This window comes from Pseudonaja textilis, chromosome 5 (genome assembly GCF_049901715.1).
Source record: "Pseudonaja textilis isolate UNSWEBS1 chromosome 5, rPseTex1.2, whole genome shotgun sequence".
Lineage (NCBI taxonomy): Eukaryota > Metazoa > Chordata > Lepidosauria > Squamata > Elapidae > Pseudonaja > Pseudonaja textilis.
In genome coordinates this window covers 10,575,709-10,602,156 of record NC_141994.1, presented here as the reverse complement: position 1 = coordinate 10,602,156, position 26,448 = coordinate 10,575,709, and the positions used below count along the sequence as shown (strand labels likewise).

At 36.7% G+C, this 26,448-nt stretch overlaps 1 protein-coding gene across 1 annotated transcript; it reads right to left on the bottom strand.

Annotated features, from left to right (window-relative positions):
• Positions 1-1,017: 1,017 nt before the first annotated feature.
• On the bottom strand, positions 1,018-26,448 carry TUBGCP6 (tubulin gamma complex component 6). Its single transcript, XM_087934129.1, has 25 exons — positions 25,623-26,448; positions 24,858-25,021; positions 23,660-23,870; positions 22,850-23,023; positions 20,911-21,032; positions 18,050-18,125; positions 17,560-17,669; positions 17,227-17,318; positions 16,765-16,904; positions 14,016-14,165; positions 13,735-13,816; positions 13,562-13,650; positions 13,262-13,377; positions 12,316-12,454; positions 12,118-12,234; positions 9,606-10,992; positions 8,929-8,966; positions 8,128-8,323; positions 6,138-6,306; positions 5,426-5,567; positions 5,010-5,204; positions 4,257-4,389; positions 3,787-4,000; positions 2,417-2,616; positions 1,018-1,478 (listed from the first exon to the last, which is right to left on the bottom strand). Exons 1-25 carry the CDS (start codon positions 26,370-26,372, stop codon positions 1,387-1,389), a joined length of 5,298 nt encoding a protein of 1,765 aa, XP_087790255.1. The 5' UTR covers positions 26,373-26,448; the 3' UTR covers positions 1,018-1,386.

Below are 26,448 nucleotides of genomic sequence, written 5' to 3'. Positions count from 1 at the left end.
GGGACTCACCTTCGGAGAGGTCGCACTCGAAGGTGATTTCAAACTCCCAGCCAAGGCCTTTGCAAAATTCTTTTCTTTCCTACCCCGAGAGCGCTCCGCACTGTTTTGCAGCTTTGGGGGCCACGCGGCGCAGGGCAATACGCCACGCCCAGTGATTTTTTTTCAGGGGCGGGCCGGATTGGACAGACCAACGGGCCGGATGTGGCCCACGGGCCGTAGTTTGCCCACCCCTGGTCTAGATATTGGTAGCTATTATAAGCAGATAAGAGGACTTTCAGTCAACTACCATGACCATAAACTCGGGTGAGCAGCATATCCAGGTGAGAATCCTGCCTGGATCTTAAGAGCTTTGCCTGAGCTTGGAAGCAACTAGAAAAGGAGCAACTACAGTGAAATAAGGCAACATCCCAACTAGTGCGAGAATTTTTGGAAAAAGGCGGAAGTTGCCTTTGGAAAGTAAAGAACCCTTACACTGCTTAAACAAGTATTTCTATCTTCTTGGTCCCCATTAACACATTCAAAAATTGTCCTGTAAGAGCACTAAGTAAGCTTGCAAAGAATCTGAATGTAACACAGAACCTACATACTTGAGCGTACAAAGCGCCATGGAATAAGGTAAACTTAAACGTTTTGGTATATGCCAGTCAAATTGTCAAGGACTAAAGCAATATACACACTTTCGCATCCAGCAGTACTCTGCCATCTCTCTTCTATCCCGCACGGTTCCTTCCTCCCTCCCATTGCAAAACAACGAATAGTAAAATTTATATGCTTGCCCAAATCCCAATGAGCCTGGATGCCTCCTGGTGTGCCTTGATGCTAAATTTAAAAAATGGGTACAAAGGATACAATATGAACACTGAGGAAAATGTGAGGAGTGTAGGAGCTAAATTAGGAAATGATTAATTAGATCTATTAAAAAATCTTCACAGCATCTATAATCACAGGCCATTATAGCATAATTAAACAAACAGATTCTGGATTGTATACATATTAAATTTATCCACAAAGAGGTAATTGTCAGGAAGGTTTGGTTTTTTTTACTTTCAACATCTGCATATTGATTACAAAATAATAAATTTATGCCTTGTTCTTTATTACACATTTACATGAGAAGCGTTTACAATGCTAAAGGAAGAATTTACACATTAACAAATTTACATCTATGCACGCTTTGATATATCACACCAACATGGGAAACATGCTTCCATGAGAGGACAGTATGAACCGGTGCCATGCTATGGGAGGAAAATGGAGCATCCTGCTGTGTCGGTAGAACCATTCTACTCTTGTCACTGTTTTAAGTGGAACAGTTTCCGAGGTCAGCAGCTTTCAAATGGCCTGGGTTCCTTGTAATACCCGGAGCAGTTAGTCTATTTTAAAAGCTCAGTTATCTTTGTAATAGTTGTTGAAGTTAATTCTTAGTAAGAAATCTTCCAGGTGAGGCTGGTATCCTCTGTTGACAAGCTTTGTTACTACTGCAGGGAAAGGGGGAGAAAAAGAGGGAAAACAGAGAAAAGTCAATCTATCAATTGAATCTGCATCTTCACAGTCAGTCTGAAGCAGCTTATGGCAAGAGAAACGTCACTGGGCCTCTTCCAAATGTTCTTATTGGAAAAAGCTAAGTGCCCCTGGAATGAGTCCTTGCAATAATGTGCATCAATTGGATGATGCCTATCCTCATTATTTCTTCCAGCTGTTTTATTTAATTGCAGAGAACCTTGTCCAGCAAGCAGCCTTGCCCTCTGAGACTGTTTTAGATATCCTGCATAAAGAGGGATGTTACCAAGTACATTGGTAAGCATGACAATAATCAGCTGGCTTTCCTTATAACAGTTGTAAACAGTGGGACTCAAATTCTGAGTAAAAAGGTAAAGGAAGAAAGGCTCAAAATTAGGGGGTGAAAGTAGGCCTGAAGAAAAAAAAATACATACTGCGCAAAAAGATGAGCCTTAATTTAGAGGCGAAGGAAGGGTGAACCTGCTGCATATATCTATCATAAGGAACCAAAGAATTACCAAGAGCATTGCTGAAAGAAAAGATTGGTGCTGTTGCCATCTGCTTTCCTTTATGCAAACTGTTGCAACTTGAGGGGTTAAGTAGCAAGATAAGGTGGATAGGCCATTGCAGACTCCAGCTGAGGTTGCACCTGATGTCATGGGTTTCACCATCTGGATACTAAACTATGCTTTAATTTAATATGAAATGAAGTGCAAGTTTTTCTTCTACCCCTTAAAATACAGAACGTTGTCATGTCCCTGAAGGTTTGCTCTATGAAAACTGATAAATTAACTAGTCTTAATTTCAAAGAGACCGTTAATGTACTCTTAAAAAAGATTAGCCAATGATGCTTGTGCTTGAGTTTCATTTTGATTTTCAGATTAACCTTAGAGAAAAATTACATGGGAGGTCTTACCGTTGAACAGAAAATGAGAGTAATATTTGAATGTGTTATAGGACTGCTGCATTAATCCAAAATTAGGGTGAACAGCCACATGTTTGCTGCTATCAAAATTCCATGACTGAGAGATTAACTGGCTACGGAACTTTAAAATGAGGCTAAAAATGCTGTGAATTATATTCATCACAGGGGCTGCCTTTTCGGTCAATAATCCCCTGTCAAGAAAAAAGCAAAGGTATATTTTAAACATACACCAATGTTAAATTAACTGACAGGCAGCAATGCAATCCCTCTAACTTTGTAACAGACTTTAAAACTATGCCTCAATAGTGACAAGAACATGCTTTAAGTCTAAAGTCTAAATATTAAAAAGAAACTCAAATTGGTTCACTGCTTCTTAAACATTTTGCTCTCAGAACCCCAACTTTTAAAAATTAGAGAACCCCAAAACAGCTTTTGTATATATTTATCATTTACCATATTCAGAATTAAAATTGATTTGATTCGGAGTATGATTAAATGATGTAAAAAAGCATGCTAACCCCATTACCATCCTTTTGTTTATGAAAACCCCCAAATTTTTAACAAATAAAAAAAAATTGTACTTTATTTACATTTTGTAAATATCTTCCAATATCTGGAAAATAATTTTGCTTTTGAGAACCAGAGAAGGCCTGGGTGATCCCCACACGTTTTGCTATAACCTTTCTTAATAAACTATAGTTCCAGTCAAACTTGTGTAGATTCTGTTCTGACCCTGGGCTGCCTTAAAAGGTTGACATGAATCTTAACTCTTCCCTGCTCTTCATAGGGCCATTATTACCGTAAGCAGCCAATTACAAAGAGGATTAGGGAAAGAAACAACATGTGCAAAGGATTCTAACTATATTTATTTGATTTTTATTTATCATTTATTATAAGCCATTTTGGGAGACCTGTTATCCTAAAAGGATATAAATTATTGTAATTAATCATCTGACAGGCTCTAGGACTTAAACAAAACTATAATATTAAACCAGTGAACAATTTCCTTTTCTTAAAACTAGTAATGCTGTAGACTATTTACAAAAACTCCCAAGAGAAGCCACAAATGGTTCTGCACTAGGGTGGCTATAGTCCAGCTTTAGAACATAGATAGAGTGATTTTTTTTAAAACAATCTTAAATGAATTCTTTCTGGTAGTTGAAGTCCTACATAAGACTCTCTTATTCCTGCAATGCCGTGCAAGCAACTACTTTCTGTGGTTCATCAATGCACAATGCATCTAGTCTGCTACATTCTAGTAGCAGTAAACCCAGACCGGGTCATATTCATGATTATCCAACTTTTTACTTTTATGAAACTTATTGATCAACATAAGCAGACAAGTTATACAGCTTCCTTACCGGAAGATTGCTTTGTTGAGATATTCTGCATGTGTTCTGTAAATTTCTTCCAAATTCCCCACAGAAGACAATTTATTCCCAAATTCACACCAAGTGACATGCAAAATCTGATTGGCAATATAACCTTGAATAACTTTAACAAAATGCTGCATTTCGTGCTTGTAAAGCTGCAGTTGTCGAAACTGGACTGAGTTCGACGCATGTTTTACTAATGCTGAAAAACAAATATTATATTTAATCAACCAATCACAGGGTCCAAAAATAGTTATTTATTTAAAAATGAGAAACAGTATTTTAGAAGCCAAATTTAAAAGAAAAAAAAGGATAAATATAATTTAAGGTTAATGAATTACTGCTAAAATATAATAATGTTGAATAAAATATTACATGATCAATAGAATAGACTCAAAAAATATTTCAATGGAAAAAAAAAAGAAATATTTGGCAGAAGTAATGCAAATCAGTCTTACCAGTTCGCTTTAAGTGGAACCAGACATCTTTAAGAGTCCATACCATATGTTTTAACTGTAGCAGAAAGGAGAATATCTTGTTATATTTATTCATACAGTTTTCAGTAATTACAATATTTAAGGGCCAGTCAACCTAAAAGAAAAAGAAAATAATTATCACTGCATTTGCAACATTTTGAGATAAAAGCTTAAAAAGCACACAGATATGCATTTATAAATAGCATTAGGAAATATTCAGAATCAATTATTCTAATAAATCATGAGCCATGGTGGCACAGTGGTTAGAATGCAGTACTGCAGGCTACTTCTGCTGACTGCTGGCTGACTGCAATTAGGCAGTTCAAGTCTCACCGGCTCAAGGTTGACTCAGCCTTTCATCCCTCCAAGGTCAGTAAAATGAGGGCCCAGGTTGTTGGGGGCAATATGCTGACTTCTGTAAAAACTGCTTAGAGAGGGCTATAAAGCATTATGAAGTGGTATATGAGTCTAAGTGTTATTGCTATTACTAAATCAATCATTGCTTTAGAAGAGCGGCCTGCAACCTTTTGGGCACCAGGGACCAGTTCCGTGAAGATAAGTTTTTCCACAGACTGGAGGGGGCATGGTTTTGTACGCTGCCTGCATCCCACAGATAGGGTTTCACTTGTTTCTGCGGTCCGGTTTCTGGCCTTCCACAGCCTGGTGATGGTCCACGGATCAGGTTGGGGACCCCTGCTTTAGAATACAAGTTGAAAAGTTCCATGGGCATCTTACCTTGTATCGTAGGTCCAAGCAGGTTAGGGCATCAGGAGCATTGGGTTTGAACATGTCTGGAAGGTATTTCAGTGCAAAAGAGAGATTAGAAGCCAAATGACTGTCTCCATGAAGACTGTACTGAAGTGCCTTATTCAAGATGGAATTGAGGACTAGTGGATTCAGAAGTTCACCAGGTGTCTGTCCTGTTCCCAGCTTGAATGAGAAAATAGCATATTAGAGGCTGAGAATTTACTGGGAACGATATAAGCAGAAATTAAGCATGTTGTTTATTACCAGAAAATTTCCTTGTGCCAGAGTTTCCTATAATGCAAAGAGTGTTTGCTTTTGACCATCATTGGAAACATGATCAGTGAAATGGCTATTTTCTGACCTATCATTACTTTACATCTTGACAAATAGATATAATTCTATACCTTTTCAAAAAGCAAATCGCTGAGTGATTGAGCAAACTCTCCATCTTCCATTAACAAAAAATGCCTCAATGCTTCAAAATGTTTCTCAACATTCAATTCCACAAAATAATAATCCACAATGGCTTTGTTCACAAGGGAAACACTAGAAAAAAAAGAAATAGATGGTCTAAATTTTAAAATGTAAAATAATTAAAATTCTCTGCTCATTATAAAAGGGAAGAAACAAAACCACGATAAGCTAGACTAAGGTAAAATAGACTCATAAATCAAGTTGTGAAGTATATTAAAAACAATGACCCTTTTGATCCTGTGTACAGAATTAATGGTTAGTTTCTACAAAAGAACTTCTTAGAACAGTTCAACATCCTTTGGTTGCTTTTCAAGTAAGGATGTATCATGTATGTTGAAAATAAAAAGTTCCTTTCAAATATACCTTGTTTTTCACCCTAACTCTTCATCATATTTGTATGTAATTCCTTTGGCCTGATGAAGAAAAGACTGATGAGGAAATATGCTATGACATTTATAGATCTAATAAAAGTTATTATATGATATATGATATACATTGTTTCTGCAGTAATTACTAAATTGTCTATACTACTGACTCAATAAAAGGAGTGGAGATGATAATTTGTTTGTCCTTAACAAAACAATGTGAACAGCAGAACAAAGTACTCTTACATATTGACTTAATAGTTCTAATACTACTTACTGAGAAACTAAGGGGGTAGTGATGGACCGTTTCATCAGCACTGGAAGTGATAAGAGCTCACTTAGTTGTACAGCTGTTTCATCTGTTGCTGATTGTATTGTGGGATCCACAGGGAAAGTGTAGGATCTGGGGATCATGTGATGTAAGAGATGGGAAACCGGAAGCTCAGCTGCATTACAGATAAAAAAAAGTTAAGGTGAAACATTATTATTTTTAAAGATTATCAAAAGGTAAAATACAATGAACCGAATAGCCAATATGTAACAACTTGTAGTTTACATTCACCATCTACTTAGTATATAGATAACCACAGGGGTGGGATTCTACCAGTTCGCACCTATTCTCTAGAACCGGTTGTTAACATTCTAAGCAGTTCGGAGAACCGGTTGTTAGAAGAAATGACTGGCCTAATCCTGTAAGGAAGGCAGGAAGGAAACATTCTGGTGTTGCTTGCAGAAGCTGCCTCTCCTTTAACCCTTATTACATTCTTGGCAGGACTAGACTTCCTGTCTTAGGAACTTCTCTGGAGTTCCCCCCCCCCTCCTTTGCTGGTACTTTGCTTGTGTGGAGTGATCATTGAAAAAAGTGACTTATGACCGTTTTTCACACTTACAACTGTTGCAGCATCCCCAGTCATGAGAGGCCAGGCGAGGAGATGCGTGCCTCAATGTGAGTGATATTGACTTGGCCACCCCCAGCCAATAACATGACCACCAAGCCACGCCCACCAACTAAGACATGCCCATAGAACCGGTTGTTAAAAAATTTGAATCCTACCCCCGGATAACCATAAAGCAATGGAAGTATTTATAAAATGCTGTTCAAAAGTTGAAAACTGAATGGAATCACAAATGACAAAGAGTAGAAGGATTTACAGTAAATTAGATTATTAATCATGGGAAGAAAAAAGGTGCACATAAACCTAATTTAGGCCATGCTTTAACCACCAATAAAAACATTTCCTTAGTACATTGTACATGTATATTTGCACAGGAATCCTGGTCAAGAATTTCTAGTGCATGAATTATGACCCACGAAGCTGCAAGAATGGGAGTTTTGCCATTTCTACCCAACAGAAATTTTTTTATTTGGAGTTCAAGAGCTTCCCCAAAGTTTTACAGTAAAAGGGACAATTTGTGATCTTCCGCATGTTGATGAATATATTAGTATGATGTAGTCATAAATAACAGTCAGGTAGAGTCAAAATCAAATTTTCAAGGATTGACTCTTTTCTCTTCCAGATCATCCCCAGACATTAAATCTAAATCAGAAGCAGTTTATAATGTTCCAGACAAAATTTGGGGTGGACTATGTTTGGAGCATCACATGGAGCTTCCAGAGTAGATAATTAACTTCCAGGAAAACATCCAGAATAGGTGTATTTCTCATAACATTCAGCTCTGCACAACCTTAGTCAGAGATTAAGAGAGTTGAACATTTTTGCAGGCCCTAAAATACTTACAGATCATGCACCAAAGTTGTATGTACTGTAGTGACAGTGCAATGAACAAAGAAGCATGTTAAACCTTGACTTATTACTGAGCCTCTCTTTTCTCGCAGCCTTTAGAATTAAATTAAATTCGAATTTTAAAAAGAATTTTTAAAACTCACTCTCCCTAGGTTAAACAAAGTTAGTGGTCACTAATATAGAACATCTACAGCAAACCTGACCAATCCAATGGCAGCATGCAGTCCTGAACAGTTAGTAACGCAGCCTCACAAGATTGTAAAATTTTAACACTATTGTGTTATTTTCTTTAGCGATACTGTGTTAGGTATTTTATATGTGGCCCAAGACAAATTCACTATTAATTCAGTGCAGCTCAGGCAACACAAAATATTTGGATACCCATGATCTAAAGATCATAAACTCCTCACCCTTGAGCTACTGAGTTAAAGGTTAGCAACACTCAAAATTATCTTCTTTAAAAGGTTGTATCATATCATGCAGTTACACTGTCTTAATGCATCTCGCTTTGAGACTACTCACACATAAATTCATATTGATCCTGATATTTTTCCAGGCGATATTGATTAGATAAGGCTCGCAGGTAATCTGCTTCTTCTTTCTTCCATATAGCAACACTGGTGCTTCCTCTTTCCTGATTTTCAGACAGAATGACCTCAGAGACAGAAGTTTGCTGGGTCACAACACTCAATGAGGTTGATTTTTCAGGTTCTTCTACCTGATGAAAAAGAAATGTCGATATTAAAAGGTTTTTTTTCAATTGATATATTTATGTAATATTCCTTTTTCAAAATTCTAAAATATTCAAATCGATATAAAAATATAATGGAATAAAAACAGAAATTTCTCCAGTTTTCCACTAAAAAGTTAGCATGTTCCCATATAAACCAACAATTCATTTCAATTAAACCTATTAGCATTAATATCATCATACGGTCTCTGAATCATTCCTTAAAATTGCTGATTCCCTAGCTAGCTAATTGTAAAAGAAGAAAATCCCATTTTAGCGCTAAGAGAGACAGTGGAAGATAATTCATATTCTCACTCCCCTTTCTTTCTGCTGGTTGACTGCTCCTTATGGAGACAGCAGACTCCCTTGCTATACACTGAGGCTGGCATAGCTAAGCAAAATCAGCTCAGTGAAGCAAAGAATGCTTAGCAGCAGCAGCAGCAGCAGCAGCAGCAGCAGCAGCCAAAGCAGCAATGTCAGAATACAGTACTAGTCTATAATTTTTTCCTTGTTGGTTTAGCCTTCAGAGCATCTGCCAAAATGGCGACTGGAAAGTCAAGCAGTACAAAGCAGTACCAAAAGGTTCTTCTCACCAGGAAAGACTGAAGATCTTCAGTGTCATCTTGGCTGACTACATGAAAAAAAAATATGTGGGGGAACAGAAGAAATACATAAAATACATATGCATAAATTGAATGTCTTTTTTTGTATTCGGTTCTTATATATTTATAGTATATAAATATTTTATATTTTAGCCATATATAACTTCACCTCCCCCAATAATCAAAGAGAAGAAGCATAAGGATAATATATTTTTGGAGCCATATCTCTTAGTTCAGTTTAGTATAGTTCTTAATAATATTGTAATTTTGTGTTTTAATGTTTTAACATTTTTATAACCTGAGGTTTCTTATTTTTGTTGCATAGACAGCTTTCAGCTATTAAATGCCATTCATTTTCCATTTATTTTTATATAAGGAGGGGCATTTTAAAGATTTAAATATTAATTCAGACCAGTTTTAATTATTTTAATGTACCTGACAAATCTTTAATTTTGCCACATAACTTCTCCAAACAAGTGACCTCTTGGCTGCTCCCTTCAATTATGAAAAGTGTTGGGGATTGTAGCCCACCATATTAAACAGCAACAAGTGGGATAAGAGCGGAGCTTAGAAAACTTGAGAAGATTTCCACTCAGCTATTTGACCTATCTGAATTCAACAGATTTCTGTAGTAGCTATATCATTATATATCGGTACATGTAACTCACCCGGTTCTTCTTCCCCGAAGCTTTCTTCTTGTATTTTATCCAAGTTGGCCAACCCAATGTCAGGTGGTCTTGTTTCTTGTTCTTCTCCTTTCTCATCAGAGATTTCCCCGCTGTATAGAAATGTCTGTACTGTACAACTTGACGCAGAGCCAAAACCTGATTTAAAATGAGGTATTGGATCACTGTCAGTTGAAGGAGTCCATTTCCCCAGTTGAATACTGGACCGTGATACATGACCAAAGGCGCTCCATCGAGGCTTTGAACTCTCAGAATCCAAAACCAGCTCTCCAATTTTAAAATGTGACTCAGAGGCATGGCCATGGACATTCCACCGAGGTCGAGAAGATAGACCTTCATTTTCCCCAGGACAAATATTGGTATCCACAATGTCCCCCTGAGTGTTCCATCGAGTTCTCGTGGTTTCTACCTTTGGCACATATTCCCCAATCTTTATATTAGCATCTGAAGCGTGACCGTGAATGTTCCACCGGGGTCTCGAGACCTCTACCTCAGAGGCATATCCTCCAACAGGAATATGAGCTATGGAAACATGACCATGGATGTTCCAGCGAGGCCGGTGAGGCTGTTCTTCAGACGCATATTCTCCAACCTTGATGTGTGCATCTGAGGAATGCCCATGCGGATTTGAATGTGGTTGGGAGGGTTCATTATGAGGAATGTAGCCTCCAATTTTAATACTCGCATCAGATACATGACCATGGATGTTCCAGCGAGGCTGGTGAGGCTGTTCTTCAGACGCATATTCTCCAACCTTGATGTGTGCATCTGAGGAATGCCCATGTGGATTTGAATGTGGTTGGGAGGGTTCATTATGAGGAATGTAGCCTCCAATTTTAATACTCGCATCAGATACATGGCCATGGATGTTCCACCGAGGTCTCCTGCTTTCGACATGGAAAACATTTTCACCAACCTGTATGTGGCTTTGTGAAATCGAAGGTCTGAGAACAGTGTTAAAGTCGTATTCATCATCCAAAGAAGCAGGGAAGACCGTTTCCCCTTCTGTAGCCTCTTTTGGCAGAGAGTTACTTTCCTTTCTTTGATCACTTAAGGACAGCTCTGAATTGATACTTTCCAAAGCTTCATCCAACAGGTTTGTCTGTTGCGTTGTTTGGAGTATTTCTTCCTGAGGTTTTGGCAAAAAATCTTCAAAATTCAGACCGAGCTCAGACATACCCTTGGAAAGTGTTGCCATCTGATCACCACAGGCAGTCTGAGAAGCAACTGCTGCTTCTTCCGATTCAGAGCAGTCTGTAGGCTGCATATTTAGGGGCTGTGTTAATTCCAGCGACTGGTCCTTTGAAATGTAATTGGTCAGTTCAGATTTTGTATCTCTCTCCATGTCCATAATCTTCTGATGGTCAGACTGTAGTGCAAAAATTGAAAATAATTACAACAATATATATGAAATTCAGTTCCTTATACTAAATTCTATTTTTTCACTTGCGGTTTCTGAAATAACTTGTATACAATTTTATTTTACAATTGTTTTTACTAGCTCATCTTACTGTCTTCACTAAACTTCTCAAAGGTCTCAACAGTGTTCTATTTACCGCGGAAATAATCTGGGTTATCACAAACATATAAGCACTAATCAAAGGGCGTGTTCATCTTTAAACCAACAGCTAATTTAATCGTAGGTTACATGTATGAAGAAAATCCCAGTGCATGCGACTGCAACTTAAATCAACAATCAGGACAGCTACTTCAATTCTGAATAAACATGGCTAAAAGGAGACATGGTCTGAAGTAAGATAATTCCCTATACTGTATTTATTTTTAAACCACACCAGTTGTGATTGGCCAACATGCTAATATGTATATAAAAATGACTTTCTTGAATTCCAGGAAATGTCAATATACACGCTATACCTGTGATGGCGAACCTATGGCATGCATGCCAGAAGTGGCACACACAGAGCCGCTTCTGCCGGCATGTGAGAGGTTGCCCGGAAGAGCCCCACTGCGCATGCACGTGTTACCCGCCCTGCAGCTGATCGTCGGGTATCTAGCACGCATGCGCATGGGGCAGGGTATGTACGGGAGGTGCATGAGGGTCACATGTGTATGTGCAGAGATGCGCAGTGCATGGGGGAGTCACGCGTGCATTGCTTTCTGGGTGCTGGGAACCGAAAAAGGTTAGCCACCACTGTGATATACTATTACATGCTATTACTCATTAAAGCTGTAGCAAAGCATTGAAAGGGGTACCCTGCAATATGTACCGGTATAATAAAGTACATCCTGAAAGGATTATGTTTTCTGTACCAAACTAATCTTAACTTTTGGTAGTATTGAAACTTTATCCCATTTTTACACTTTTGAAAAGTTATGGCTTTTTAATAACACAGAGCTAAATACATACTTTTTATAGTTGTAAAAATGGTCATTGTCAAGTTCGAGATCTATGAAAAATTGTCTCTTTTTATGAGATATTTTACTAGCTTTTAAACTCTGGCTCCGAGCCATAGATGGAAGAAGAAGTACAAACCTGAAGATTAGCATCTCTCCTTTGGCCTACAGCCAGCATAACCTGTTGACTTTGATCTTCTGGAATTATATTTACTTTTTTCCTGTACTTCCCACCAGGAAGTTTTTCAAGCATGTCCTAAACATAAAATAGAAATATTAATGTTTGTAATAAGCATGTTCAATAGACTTTTAAGAAAAGAAAGAAAAATATCAGTACCTCAATTTTTTTTTTATCTTTTAACAGAAAATCGAGACGAGCTGCTTCCAGTTTATGCCTCTGAATTTTCCATAAAGCTTTTTTTTCTCTACGAGCTGCATCTTCGGACAGCTTAGTATAATGGTCAATTAACTCTTGTCTAAATGGAAAGAAAGAAAAATAACACTGGTATCTTAGAAAAGATACTATTAAAGCAGAGCAAAACTAACAAAGTTGATTAATACAAACTGCATTACTTCCAAAATAAGTACAGCCCAAATGGTCAAAATCAATGAGCAAGATAGATATTCATGCAATTCAATTTAATGAAGTTATCTGTAATATAACTATAGTGTTCAAAGCTTACACAATAATTAATTACCTCCAAAATCTACCCTAAGTATAAGTGAATTTATAGAATAAAAAAACATAAATGCCACGTGTTGTGGGTCTTCAGGCACAATACTCTTTCTTACACATTCAGATGGCAAGATGTAATATTGCTCTATCATAGTTCTGTACTGTAAGTAAAAATACATTTCAGTTGGTACTTTTGTGTCAGCTTGTGGTAAGTATATTGTGTTCTTTTAATTGCTTACTCTGATTAGTGGTGCATGATCCATTAGATTGGCTGAATTCATCACGACATTTGACAGCTCCATAGACAAAAATATGGCATATTAGGACCACACAATGCTTCAGATGTGATTTGGACGAGGTGCTTCAGAACAGCAATGCAGCATCTCTCTACCAACTTATTAAAGCAACTGCTTCTGTTTCTATTTAAGAGCTGCAGAGGTGCTGCATCTGTGTTTCTGCATGTTTCAAACCATCTCTTTTTAAGCTATGCATTCATGATTTAGAGATTTTTAGTATCGACATAAAAAAAGCCATTCTTGTCAATTCTAAACTAAATCTGCTCGTGATCACTGAAAAGTCTGAACACGAAAGACTATGATTTGCTTACCTTGCCCTTTTCTCTAAATCTTCTTCTAAAGCTTTCAGCCTCTTCTCCCTCTCTCTGAGTTCCCGAGCATAACTAAAATCATCATCAATTTCTTCCTGTTTCAGAGTACGTCGACGCTATCAAAATATTCAGAAAGATTTTCAGAATAATTTTCCAAGACCTTAAACTGAGCTGTATATTTTTTTCAGACTAAGTCAATATCCACTCATCCATCCATCCATCCATTCACACATACACACATACACACACACAGAGAGAGCTGCTAGTGAAAATGTACATTTCTTATGAATAAAAACATACCTCTTGTTCTTTTACAAATTGTTCTTTCAACTTTTGGAATTGTTCACGTTTTTTTACATCCAGTGCCATTTTTTCTGATATCTGTTGATCTAAAAATAAAGTTAAAATGCATATTTTTATAAGAAAAAACATAGGAGAAACTCAACTAGACTGCAAAGACAAAAATAAATTACCAGTAATGGCTTTGAGAGCTTTGCTAGCTGCTTCTTGAGCATGAGCAATTAACCTCTGTTTCTCAATTTCCATGCGCAAAACCTAAGAGAAAATCCATGTGATTTACTGTAATTTCCAAATGTTGTATCATACAAGGAGACATACATTAAACAAATTAGAAAATTTGCAAATTCAAAATGTTATCACTCAGAAACCGAAATCTTGCCTGGATTTTGTCTAGCTCCTGGACAATGGAATGGAGTAATTTCCATTCTGAAATTATTCTGTTAAATATATTTACCTTTTCTTCCTTGCTGACGGTACTATAGCGAGCAATTCTTTCCATTCGACCAACATAGACTGCACAATCTTTCTCAATCTCTTTTAACTCATCAAGGGAGAAAGTTACAGAAATCCGAGGAACAGGGATATCAGACCAGCATATGTAGTGCTGCAAAAATAGAAATATTAAAACCAACTTTGCTTTTAAGTTAGACACCTTTTATTTTTCACTAGCCACCTACATTGTTTAAAGGACACAATCCTATACTTTCTGAATCTGATGGGCTTTTCTGTAACTCCGCAGACTTTTAACAAGTGTTTCTACCACAAAGGAGATAAAGAAATAATCTAAAGCAAGCAATATTCTGACCACTCATTATAAAAAAATAGTTTTTAGGAACCTGCAAATAAAAGAGCTCTAGGATTTCATGGAAATCATGGCACAAAAGGAGACAGGACACGAAATTCCTAAAACACATAGAGAAGGGGCCTCCAAACTTTGAAACTTTAAGACTTGTGGACTTCAACTCCCAGAATTCCTCATCCAGGAATTATGGGAGTTGAAGTCCACAAATCTTAAAGTTGCCTAGCTTGGAGGATGCAACTGGACCTTGTAAGAAGACAAAAAGAATAGCCACAGAAGCTGGCAATTCCTTACTATAATAGCCTGAAGTTCTTGAGCCATCAGCAGCAAAGATAAGGATAGGACAGAACAACTTAAAAGACTTATCAAATCCAGTGCCAATTATAACCTCATTCTGATAAATATGGGAATAAATAATACTTCAAAACACAGCCAGAACCTTCATCTATTTTGAACATGATTGGTCCTGGAAACAAAAGTGTTATAAAGAAAGAAAGAAATTGGAGTGAATGGGAGAAAGCTGCTTTCTGGGACTGCACAGTCTGAGTTATCTAGATAATGGATTGTTGGCACCTAACAAGGATTGGTTAAAAAATAAAATGTTTGGACAAAGCGTGGCAAGGTTCAAAAGGCTTGAAACCAAATCCTCTGCAAAGTGGAAATAAAAATGCTGAAGGACCACAGAAAGAGATTTATGCAATGCAGCAATTGTGTTTCTTAAGCCACTCAAAGAAAACATTAGTTCATCATGTTCATGCCCTTCAATGTTAGTACTAATGTTTGGAGTATGGAAATAAACATGAGTTTGAATTCTCAGTACAGAATGTGGAAGGTACAACAGAGGCTGAGTGAAATAACTATGTCTGTAACCCAGAAAGCGAATTACACTATTTATTCAAAAGGAAACAGAAGCCATACAAAGCAGGGAAGAGGAATTGTAAATATTAACCCTGCTTAGAGACTATTAGAAGCAAGGAAAAGATGAGGATAACACCTTTCAAATAGAAGCATATCTCTCAGTAAGGGATGAAACTCTATTCATGGCAGACTTATTTCAATACCTATTAGAAGGCAAACTCTGCCAAGATATTCCTTCCAGTAATTCCCGATTTGTATTGCTGATGGTTTTTTTTTCTTCAAAAGCTGAAGGAAGGTGTAAGAGAATCAGCTGTCCGTGACTTGATGCTACTCAACATGGGGAATTTAGCTGAAGGAGTGAAAGGGACGTGAAAGAAAATGACTACCTAACGTTAGAATTCTTACTTTTCAGAAAAACTAAACTGATATATACCCAGGCATGTATGGTGGACTTCAGAAAACCAGATTTTGATAATCTGAAAGAATGACTATAGGTATGCTCCAATGGCAAGAGAAACTAATCAGAAAGGGCTCAAAAAGAGTAGGGTTTCCTAAAGATATTATAAGCACAACTGCAAGCAATTCCGGTGTGGAGGATCAGTGAAGGAGAGCAGAAGAGGCCAGTACCAAGTACACCCAAATAAGACAATATACAAGTCATGGAAAGAAGGTAGCGGGCACAAGGTTGTAGAGAGAAACACAAGAACAGAAAGAGTTGAGGTTAATGAAGGATGCTAAAAATACAAAAAATGGGTTGAAAATAACATTTAACAGACAAAACAACCTTTTTTTTAAATTAAGGAAACAAAAATCAGATAAACAGGCATATGATTTTATAATATTTGAATTTTTTTTTGATAATTAGCAGGTTCAAAAGTAAGCTCTAAGAACAGAGACTAAGTGAACTGGGCACATTAACAGCGATTAAAACATGAAGTTAGGAGGCATGATAGTATTTCTCAAATACTGGAAAGAAATTTTCGTAGACAATCAGAACAAAAAAAGAGGACAAGCTAAAAGATGAAAATTAGAAGATTTCATATAAACCTAAGGAGGGAAAAATCTGAGCAGGAAGAACAATCCAGCAATAAAATTAGTGGTTGACTGCCCTTCACTGAATTTGTTCGGGTGGGAGTTTGATTATCATCTGTTTGAAAGGGCTGTAATTTCCAATCCTGAGTAGAAGGTGGGATTATATGGACAAAATGACCCTATTCACTCTAGAAATTTATGATTCTATCAAAAGCATTCCCTAAAATCCCTATCCTTTGCGTACAAAAGAAAGAAAATTCTTAACAGAGATCTTCTAATGATTGCTAGGTTCCAGCTAATATAACTGGAAAAAAAGAAGAGTTTCTACAGTAATTCAGCAAATCTCTTAGACAATTTCAGTATTGCAGAAAAACAATGCCATGGATTCAAAGAATGAATATCATACTTAATATGGTAACAACTGCCAGTATAAACAGCCTCTAAAATTATATAAATAACCCTAGAGTTAGGATTTCAAATATACTAAACGAAATAATTAACTTCTAATACTTACCCTGGGACAACACAGCTTTAGTAAGTTTATAGTTTTCCCACAAATGTATACATCATTAGCAATATGTTTCAAGAATACAGGAACACAATCTTCTACTTCTTTAGAAATCAAAACATATCCATGGGTCCAGTAATGCTTGTCTAAGTATAAAGAAGTATAATATATCAAAAAGAGTTCTGAAGTGTATCATTTTGTCATGGTTTTAAAGCAGTAAAATGTAGTGAGAACCCAAATATTATCCATTTGTTCTTCACAAGCCAGGCAACTTCCTTTGAATGGAATTGGTGTTGCAAATATTTTTCACTCATTAAATTCCATTTCTCTCTCAGTCCAACATATCTCATAGCAATAGCTCTTGTGTCAGAGAAAAATGAGTGGAGGGAGCCTTGCTTGTGTCGCCCTGAGTTCCTGAACAAAATGCGGGACATGAATCTAACAAATGGTATTTCACAGAAAGCTTACCTCTGAAGCCAAGATAATCTTCATTCACCTGAATCATGAATTCACCATAGACATCTCTGAATACACCACTATACACCCAGTCGTGGATAAACCTAAAGCAGAGAACACTGAATGTCCTTTAAAAAATAATATTCTAGAATGGCTGTTGTATGCAAGATCAATATGCTATCACATCAGATTATTAAAATGATTCAGTTACTGTAACTGGGAAAATCTGTGTATCTCACTTTCAATGCCCCTCAAACATGCCTGTGGATGCCTAAACTGAGAACTCTACGAAATCCATCATATCATTTTACCAGATCACTGTAACAATGCATGCATGGCTCCTACCTCGTGTATGGTTCACAGCTTGTTTTCAGTAGGGACAGGAGAACTGGATAATGCTCACTGCTGCAGTTATTAAGAGTCTCTTGGTAGAGATATGAAAGAAGTTCAACTCCCTGAAATACATACAAGACAGTTTGTGTAAAAAGCATAAAATTCAGATTTTTGTCAGTTGAGACTCATTTGCCTGGCTTTATCCAAGAAATCAACTGGATAAAGATACTGTTGACAGCTGCTTCCTTGCTCAAGTAAGCCTGCTTTAGTAGTTATATATATTTAAGCTTTTAATAGGTGGGGAAATAACATAATATTTTTTACTTATATTATTTCAAACATTGATGAATACAAATGTTACAAGTTGAATAGTATAGAAATCATATCAAATCATTTAAAATCCATAGCCTGTTGATAGCAGCTATTTATTCCAACCAAGCTATAAATAAAAATGTACATTTTTTGCTGTGACTTAGAAATAGAAACAAACTCATGTACTCACAGTTGGAAAGGAAGCACTGGTGCCTCCACCAGCTCCCACAGCAGTTGTTCCTATGCCGCAGAGTTCAGCCAAATACCTTAACGAAAAGACAAATCAGTTACACAGTTGCACAATCACTTGCAGAGTATTAAAACTGTCCAAGATAGGGGACAGACAAGATAAGCTCTGAGCTATTCCAATATTTGGCTCAGAAGATGATGAAACTCATCAATCGAGTTTTTATTAAGGCAAAACAATGATGAGAACAATCTACTCTCTAATAAACAATTTGGTTTCAGAAAAAAACTATCCTGTGATCTGCAACTCTTACACTGCAAAAACATACGGACTACACAACTCGATCAGAGCAAAGCAATAGATGCAATCTACATAGACTGTAAGCCAAAGGCTCTGTAAAGCCTTTGATTCAGTGGTAGACGACAAACTACGCCTAAAACTAAAATCTTATGGTATCTCTGGACTTGATTTTGTATCAGAATGGTCAACCAAATGGCAACTTCAAATCTCAACAAATAAATGCTCTGTCTTACATATTGGCAAAAAAAATAAATCAGAAAATAAAATACAAGCTGAATAGTCAAGACCTTGTTGATGATCTGTAAAGGACCTTGGAATACTCATCTCTAATGATCTAAGTGCTAGAGCCCACTGTAACTACATAGCCAAAAAGGCATTAAGAGTTGTTAACCTAATCCTATGTAGCTTTTTCTCTGGTAATATCACACTACTAACTAGAGCATACAAAACATTTGCTAGACCGATACTCGAATACAGCTCATCAGTCTGGAACCCACATTACATATCTGATATTAACACAGTCGAGAAAGTCCAGAAATATTTCACAAAAAGAGTTCTCCACTCCTCTACTCTTTGTAGAATACCCTATGCCACCAGATTTTAAATTTTAGACCTAGAAAACCTTGAACTACGCCATCTTTGGTCTGATCTAAGTATGGTATATAAAATCATACATTGCAATGTCCTACCTGTCAATGAGTACTTCAGCTTCAATCATAACAATACAAGAGCACACAATAGATACAAACTCAAGGTTAACCGCATCAAACTTGATTGCAGGAAATACGACTTCAGTAACAGAGTGGTCAATGTCTGGAATACTCTATCTGACTCTGTGGTTTCTTCCCAAAACCCCAAAAACTTTAACCTTAGAATGTCTACTTTAGACCTCACCCCTTTCCTAAGAGGTCTGTAGGGGGTGTGCATAAATGCACCAACGTGCCTACTGTCCCTGTCCTATAGTTTCTTTTATTTTTCTTATATGTACCCATTTCATGTATTCATAACTATGTATATACTTATACCTATTATCTTATAAGCGATTGACAAATCTAAATAAATGAATAAATAAAACTTGCCTTCTTGAATCTAACTCAGAATTCTCAAGCAATATATGTTAAGTGTGACTAAACTTTCAGAAAAAGATATATATTTTATTATAGGTCTTGAATTAAATCTAATTTAAATCAATGTTTTAACTTATATAATTAAATATTTTAATATACCATACATTTCAAAATATCACAATCAATTAAAACAATTCATAACAAATATCTAAGTATGTTAATTATGTTACATTGATCTAATATACTGTATTACTGTATAAATTATATTTCAATTCTTTGAATAGTCCATTAATAATAACTAAGTGTGCAAGATTACCTTGCCTACCCTAGGTTTGAACCTGAAAACCTAGGAAGAGCCAGATTTCATTAGTTCTTTGGTGGGAGATCACAAGGAATCCTGTGGTTCTTAGCTAGTCTGGGACTTTGAAAAGAGATCTCAGAACGAGCCATTAGCCAACCATTTCTATTTGGTCCCATGAAAACAACATTGACGTGTCCAACCAATGTGACATTACTTTCATAAATAAATGTATGCGCACAACACTGAGGCAGCAGCTTTTTTAATAGAGCTTTATTAGAAATGAGGGGATGGGTCTCCATTTTTCATTCCCTAATGCTTTTCTAGCCTTAAGTGCATCTGTCATGGCCAATCGGAACCCAATTCTGCGGGGGGGGGAGACGACGGACGGACAACCAGGACCTTTCAGAACTGCCTTTGTTGTGTACCTTGTATTTGCCCTGAGGATTGACACTTGTTTTATGCCTGGACTTTGCCTTGCGGACTTTTCTGGTAATATATGGGCTGTTATTTGGGGGACTGAGGGTGCCTGCATTCAGGATTGGAGCCTTACTAGTCCATTTGGAGGGCCATTTGTTGAACACTTCTTTAGGACAATAAAGGACTCTCTAAAGCCTGCCTTGCCTTAACCACCTGGGTCACAAACATCATAAAAATTGTATATTTAATTCAGGAACACAGCACGACAGGTAACCCATTAGAAATGATTTCTGCTAGCTTCTATGAACAGGAGATATAAATATTCTGGGACACAACCCTGAAATAAGGTAAAGTAATTCAGCACTCAGCCAATATTTATTTTAGTTACAGGCCTAAAGGAATTCTAAATCTAGATTTCTAAACTTATTTTAGCAACAACTACGACTAAATTACAGTAAGCTGTTAAAACAGAGTTCGCCAACCTTTATGGCTTTGTGAAGCGGCCGGGGGAGGGGAGAGGGGATGTTTTTGCACGAGCAGCTGCTTGCGTGAATGGAGCTTGCGCACATGTGCTCACCCGCTGCTTGTGCGAGTGGGGATGTGCACCTGCTGCTTTTGCAGCCTGGTTCTGAATGGCTCACAGACCGGTAGCGGGTCACAGCCAGATGGGGTTCAGGATCCCTGTGTTAAAATAAAGACATCAGAACTATCTTTGGGACACTGTTGAAAAGTGTTCAATCTTCCATTTCTGTCCTAGGACATTAATCCTACAATCTTACCTTAACTGTCGTCCTAGTTTTCGGAAGAGAAAGCTGATCGTTAGAAGAGTTAAAGTCAGGGGAGTGGACAAAACACACGCTCGATAGTAGTGTAAGTATTTCCTCAGTCCACTTGTGAATGCCTAACAACAGCAAAAAGAAAGGTTATTTTTAGTTAAAAATATAACATATCTCATAGTTTACTAAATTGGAAAACGGAGATAGGATACGTTAATCTTTTCCAGAGGATAAGGGTCTTTTCACACACGACAGCTACCTAGACACAGACCTTTTGCAACAAAAAACCCTTGTTCATTAGTGGCACACATACTCTGCATGAACCTATTTATGTATCATGTTAAGTTATGGCTTACTTAATCACAGTTGATAAATGAGACACAATTGAATTATTGCCAATTCCTACGGTATAAACCATGAGGACTACAATACACTGAATCAAAACCAAATAATGACAGCTAACAAATCTTGGTTTAATTTATATCCCCTTACAAATATATAACAGTGGGCAATCAGAACGATTTATACCCAACATAGCCAACAATATGTTCTGCACACTACATATATCTATTTCTTTGTGAGGTATGTATGTTGAATTTTAAGGCAAACTCTAGCCTTGCAGACCCCTGAAAGTGTACAATAGCATAAACAGTATGGAATGGAACTGGGCTTTTGTATTCCTTGTGACAACCAAAATATCCCAAAATTGACTGGTCCTAGTCTTAGGTTATACATTATAGAATTTTGGCACAAGTATGTTGGTTGCTAAGTAAATCAAGAACAGTATATTATAGAAGGCATTTGTAAGAATAAATGGAATGCATAATAAATGGTACAATGCTGAGCAGGGAATAAGACAAAGACATGCGGATGCTCCCTTGGCTATTTCGTGTCTTTATGTATAGATATGCAGTATAATATTTGTATCAGTTATTAGGGATATTGGGCTAAGACATGAATATGCAACTGTTTTTGTATGCAGAAATAATGCTACATTATTAATGAGGATTTTAAGTTAATGAAGGCATGAGACATTGTTGTCAGTGCCTCTTACCCAAAAAGTGCCTCAAATGTTATACCAAAGCTTGGCAAAGGCTTCTTCTAGTCAAATACTCTGCCTGATTATCTAGCAGGAAGGTAAGAATCCAGAAGAGTTCCTGAATGACGAACCTGTTTCTTCAGGAAAGTGCAAATCTAGTCCACAAGAAGAGCTACCCTGAGCCTCATCAGAGATCTGATGGTTTCTATACAAACAGCAGCACTGGGACACAATTGCAATTTGCTTTGTCCCATCCACTGACTGATGATCTCTAGGGACCGTATAAAGAAATTTACATCATCTCCTCCTTGGCTCAGAATTATATAAGTGAATGTCATCAGCAAATTAATTATACTTCACCCAGAAACAACAAAGGATATGTCTCACTAATATTGGGAGAGAAGGGAACCACATAGCATGCATCCTGGAGAGACAAAGAGCTTGATTGCTTAAAACTACTGACTGGAATCACCGGCTCAGATTAGAGAAGCCATACAAAATAGTACCTTCTGTCTGTAACATCACAAGTGTCCAGAAGAATGTTACGATTGATGATATTAAAACACTCATGAAAAATATAATATGACTAAGAGGGCTGCACTACTACAATCCAGGTTCTATAAGAGGGACCAACGCATCTTCAATCTCATAACCAGGTTAAATCCCAAATGAAATGTAACAGTTAGGTTTATGCATGAACAAGGTTGCTCTCAGCACCTCATTCTCCCTGCGCTTTGTGAAGAAGAGTTTTGTACAACTGGGATTTAACTGAACAGCATAAGAGAAAGAACAAAAGGGCAATTTTTTCTTTCAAAACAGAGGACACACCAGACTTTACTAATAGATATCAGGTAACGAGAAGAATATATTCAACCAAATTAATAATAACTGTAAGTGCATTACCTGAAATACAAGCCCCTTTTTATATGATGAGTCCAGAACTGGTTGAACAGAAAAACGGCTCAGCCGTGTGTAATAAGTTCCATATTCAGCCACTTCTGATAGTAGGCAGTTCATACTTTCAGGCGAAGTTCCAGATACATAAATGCCTTGTTTCACTACAAATATCTGAACTGCCTACAAAGTTGGGAAAACAGTAACAGGAAATGACTAAAATGCACAGCATAGAATATTTTTACTAATATTTTACTAATATTAGTAATTACTAATATTTTTACTAATTTATGTCCTCATAAATCCAATTGTGAATACTTAAATGTACTATTTTTATATTAATTTTTAAAATAAAAGTCTACTGAATACTGTAACATTTTAAAGAAAACATTACCTCAATGCTAAATACTAATCTGACATTGTAAGAATATATAAGCTTCTAGTAAAATTAAATACAATGTTTTAAGTAATGTAAATCTGTATTATAATTCAATAGGAAGGTTTTACTATCTAGATGCTAGGGCAGGGGGGCCACAACCTGTTCAGAACTAGGCCAGGGAAATGGTGAGGAGAGGGGATGGTTCTGCACAAGCAGTATGGGAACGCATGCCCGCTTCCACGGTCCAGTTCCAAAGGGCTCACAGCCCAATAGTGGACCGGAAACCCTTGCATTAAACAGTACCATTCATAGTTTTTGCAAAATTGAGAAAGGTATACTTTTCTTAGGATACTCTGTCCAGCAAAATAGAATGCAAAAATGCATATCTAGATTTTTCTACTAAAAATAAAACTATTATATATTGTATAGAAATGTTATACCTGATTAAATGAGAAAGAAGTAGATACAACCCCAATAAGAACATTCAACACATCTTTAACAATTTCTGGTTCTTTTACTAATACACGCTGTGGAAACTGAAATTTAGTACTGCTGAAAAGTTGCAGTTCTTGTTCTCGAAGTCTGCAAAATTTGTCAAAGGCTTCTCTTCCAGCTTCTGAAAGATATGGCTCCTCTTTTTTCCCAGGTGGACTGTCAGGAAAAACCACAAAAATGTTAAAACTAGAAATCTGAATTACCTCTGAAACCGAGAGCCAGTTTGCCTCAAGAAAACCATTGACAAAATCATGTATAACTAATATTTCTTTTCTGTTTGACCTTCAGTATAGCTACGCTATGGATCATGCATAAGTGTCCACCATGTTATAAAGAGATTTAGATTACAAGCTATTTCCAAATTGCTGGCATCTAAGCATTATGCCCTTTTGAATAAAGACCTTTTTATTAAATATTATTTAATACCTGTTGCATTACCTGTTTAACAAAAAAGAACAAATAAAACTAATTTTAATTTCTTTGGCAAATTACTCTTATTTTATTTGTATGTCAGTCAACCCCTGCTTTTTTTGGGCGGGTGGGGGAGGTTGAAAGTCAACTCATTTATATAAAATAACTTTTAAAGGATTTAGATTGAAATGTTCTGTACATTTATAAAACATTGAACCATTTTCTTCAGAACTGCACGAGTAACTATGATAATAAAAAAATTGGTGATTAGTTTAACATTTTTCTAGGTTTTTTTTTAAAGTTATACTTTCTGAATTCTGTTACTGTGCATTCCTTTTCATCAACAATTATGTATCATCCAAAGGAATGCAAATATGCACATTGTTTATCAGTTTTCCTTTACTATAGCCTCCACACTATTAGGTGTGCCATTCCACACATTTCCTATCTCTTGCCCCTATCAAAAATGTAAAGAGGAGGGAAACATAACTGAACAACTTAGAAGTGAATGTGATATTTTGGATCCAAAGACTGCCATTCTCCAGTTTTCCATTCATTGCAAACGAATAGATTTTAGTTGTATATCAGCAAGGTAACTCTGCAAATTGAACTGTAGTATGAAATCTTAATGAAAATACTTGGAACATTGTTGTACTAATCACAGCACTCTCCTGCCACAGAATAGCTCATTAACAACAAGCACTTTTTAAAAATATAAAGTCAAATACTTACAATCCAATTCTTTCCCAGCACCTCCGTTTACTCGGTCCGTAAGTAAGTGCTGCTTCCCAGAGATCAAGATCTGGTGTCACACTGGGTTCTGACTGAGAATCTGGAGTGAGATTGGATGCTGACTGGAATCCTTCATCTTCAGAAGGATCAATACTTTGGGGAACCTGCAAATACAAACAATACTCCTTTACTGATCCTATATTATTACTCTTAACTATTCTGTTTTGGGATTGTTCTAATAAAAATAGAGCTTATAATGAATTGTCTAAATAAAAATTAATACTTAGGTTTGGTTTGTATCCAACTTTCTATAAAAATATCTCATATCAGACAATATTGCTATACTATAAAATAAAAACAGGAACAAATAATATCCATAAATAAGACATTTTAGAACCCTAAGTTGTCATGAAATATTGGTTGATGTGTCAGAAGCATATTACTGGTCAAGAAACATTTTGTAATGTTGAGACAGGGGCAAGGAACACTGATCTTCTCGAGTATATTTATATAAATCACATTATACACCATGATGGAAACATATACTGTAGCATCAGATCAGAGGGATGCGTGAGAGTGAAAAATCTACATTTTTGTCTTTGTCCTTCCAATGAGGTAATAATTGTGGAATTGCAAAGGTAGAGTGAATGGGAAAGGTAGAAGTGCTTCTTAGCCAATGTCATCTGTATTCTATGGAGGAAGTATAAATACCCAGGAGTTCATTAAGACCAATATTGGCATAGACAAAAGAAAACAATCTTATACCTTGATTGCAAGTCCAGACAGATCTGCATTGTCAGGCACTGGTGGCAAATCCAACTTGATGTCCATATCACATGTACGACTGTGAATGAGAGCACCAAAGAGCGAGACCCTAGTTTCTCTCTCATACCTGTCTCCCATTGAACAATTCTGTGAAAACAGTTCTACCATAGGAAGACCTGTACCAGGTGCTGCCTCCATAATTTGCAAGGTCTTTTGAATTGTATCATTACATTGAAGTTCTTCATTTGCAATAAAAGCCTGCACGTCTGCTTCAAATATGCTAACATCATAATAATCATAGCCTTGGTATTTAGTGTTTCTTCCCACGTATTTGTTATTCACGAAATAATCCTTTTTGAGGGGTGAACAATGAGGAGGCCCAGTTCCTGCAAGCTGAATCAGAAAATCCAAAATGGAAGTAATTTCAGTAAATGGTAAGCAAGTTGACTTTTCTAATTCCTCTACCAGTTGCTCCAGCCTGTCTGCTTCTAAGCTCAGTCCAGCAACTCTCAAATTGAAAGACAGCATTAACATTTTGTTTTTCACAGGGAGTCTGGAAAAACTTGATTGAGAAACTTTGCGGGTTTCATCCAGAAAAAGATTAGCAAACAAAGTATTATATGCAATCTTTTTGAGGCTTTTCCTTGAAATTTTTTTGCTACTCTTTCTTTTGTTCAAATGGACCTTTGTTGACACAGATACTATGTGAGCCTCACACAAGTCACCAAATAGTTTTGTAATACTCTCCATGGTCCCATCAGTTATGGATATCCACAATCAATTCAGAATGAATCCAGCAGTGATAGTCAAACAAGCAGTGACTGGT

Excerpts from the sequence above, each read along its gene's own strand:
- TUBGCP6 (XM_087934129.1), bottom strand. The coding sequence starts at position 26,372 with ATGGAGAGTATTACAAAACTATTTGGTGACTTGTGTGAGGCTCACATA. Across the intron at positions 21,033-22,849 it reads AAAAGGGGCTTGTATTTCAG|GCATTCACAAGTGGACTGAG; the intron begins GTAATGCACTTA and ends TGCTGTTGTTAG. Across the intron at positions 6,307-8,127 it reads GGATCAATATGAATTTATGT|CTGAGCTTCCGGTTTCCCAT; the intron begins GTGAGTAGTCTC and ends TCTGTAATGCAG.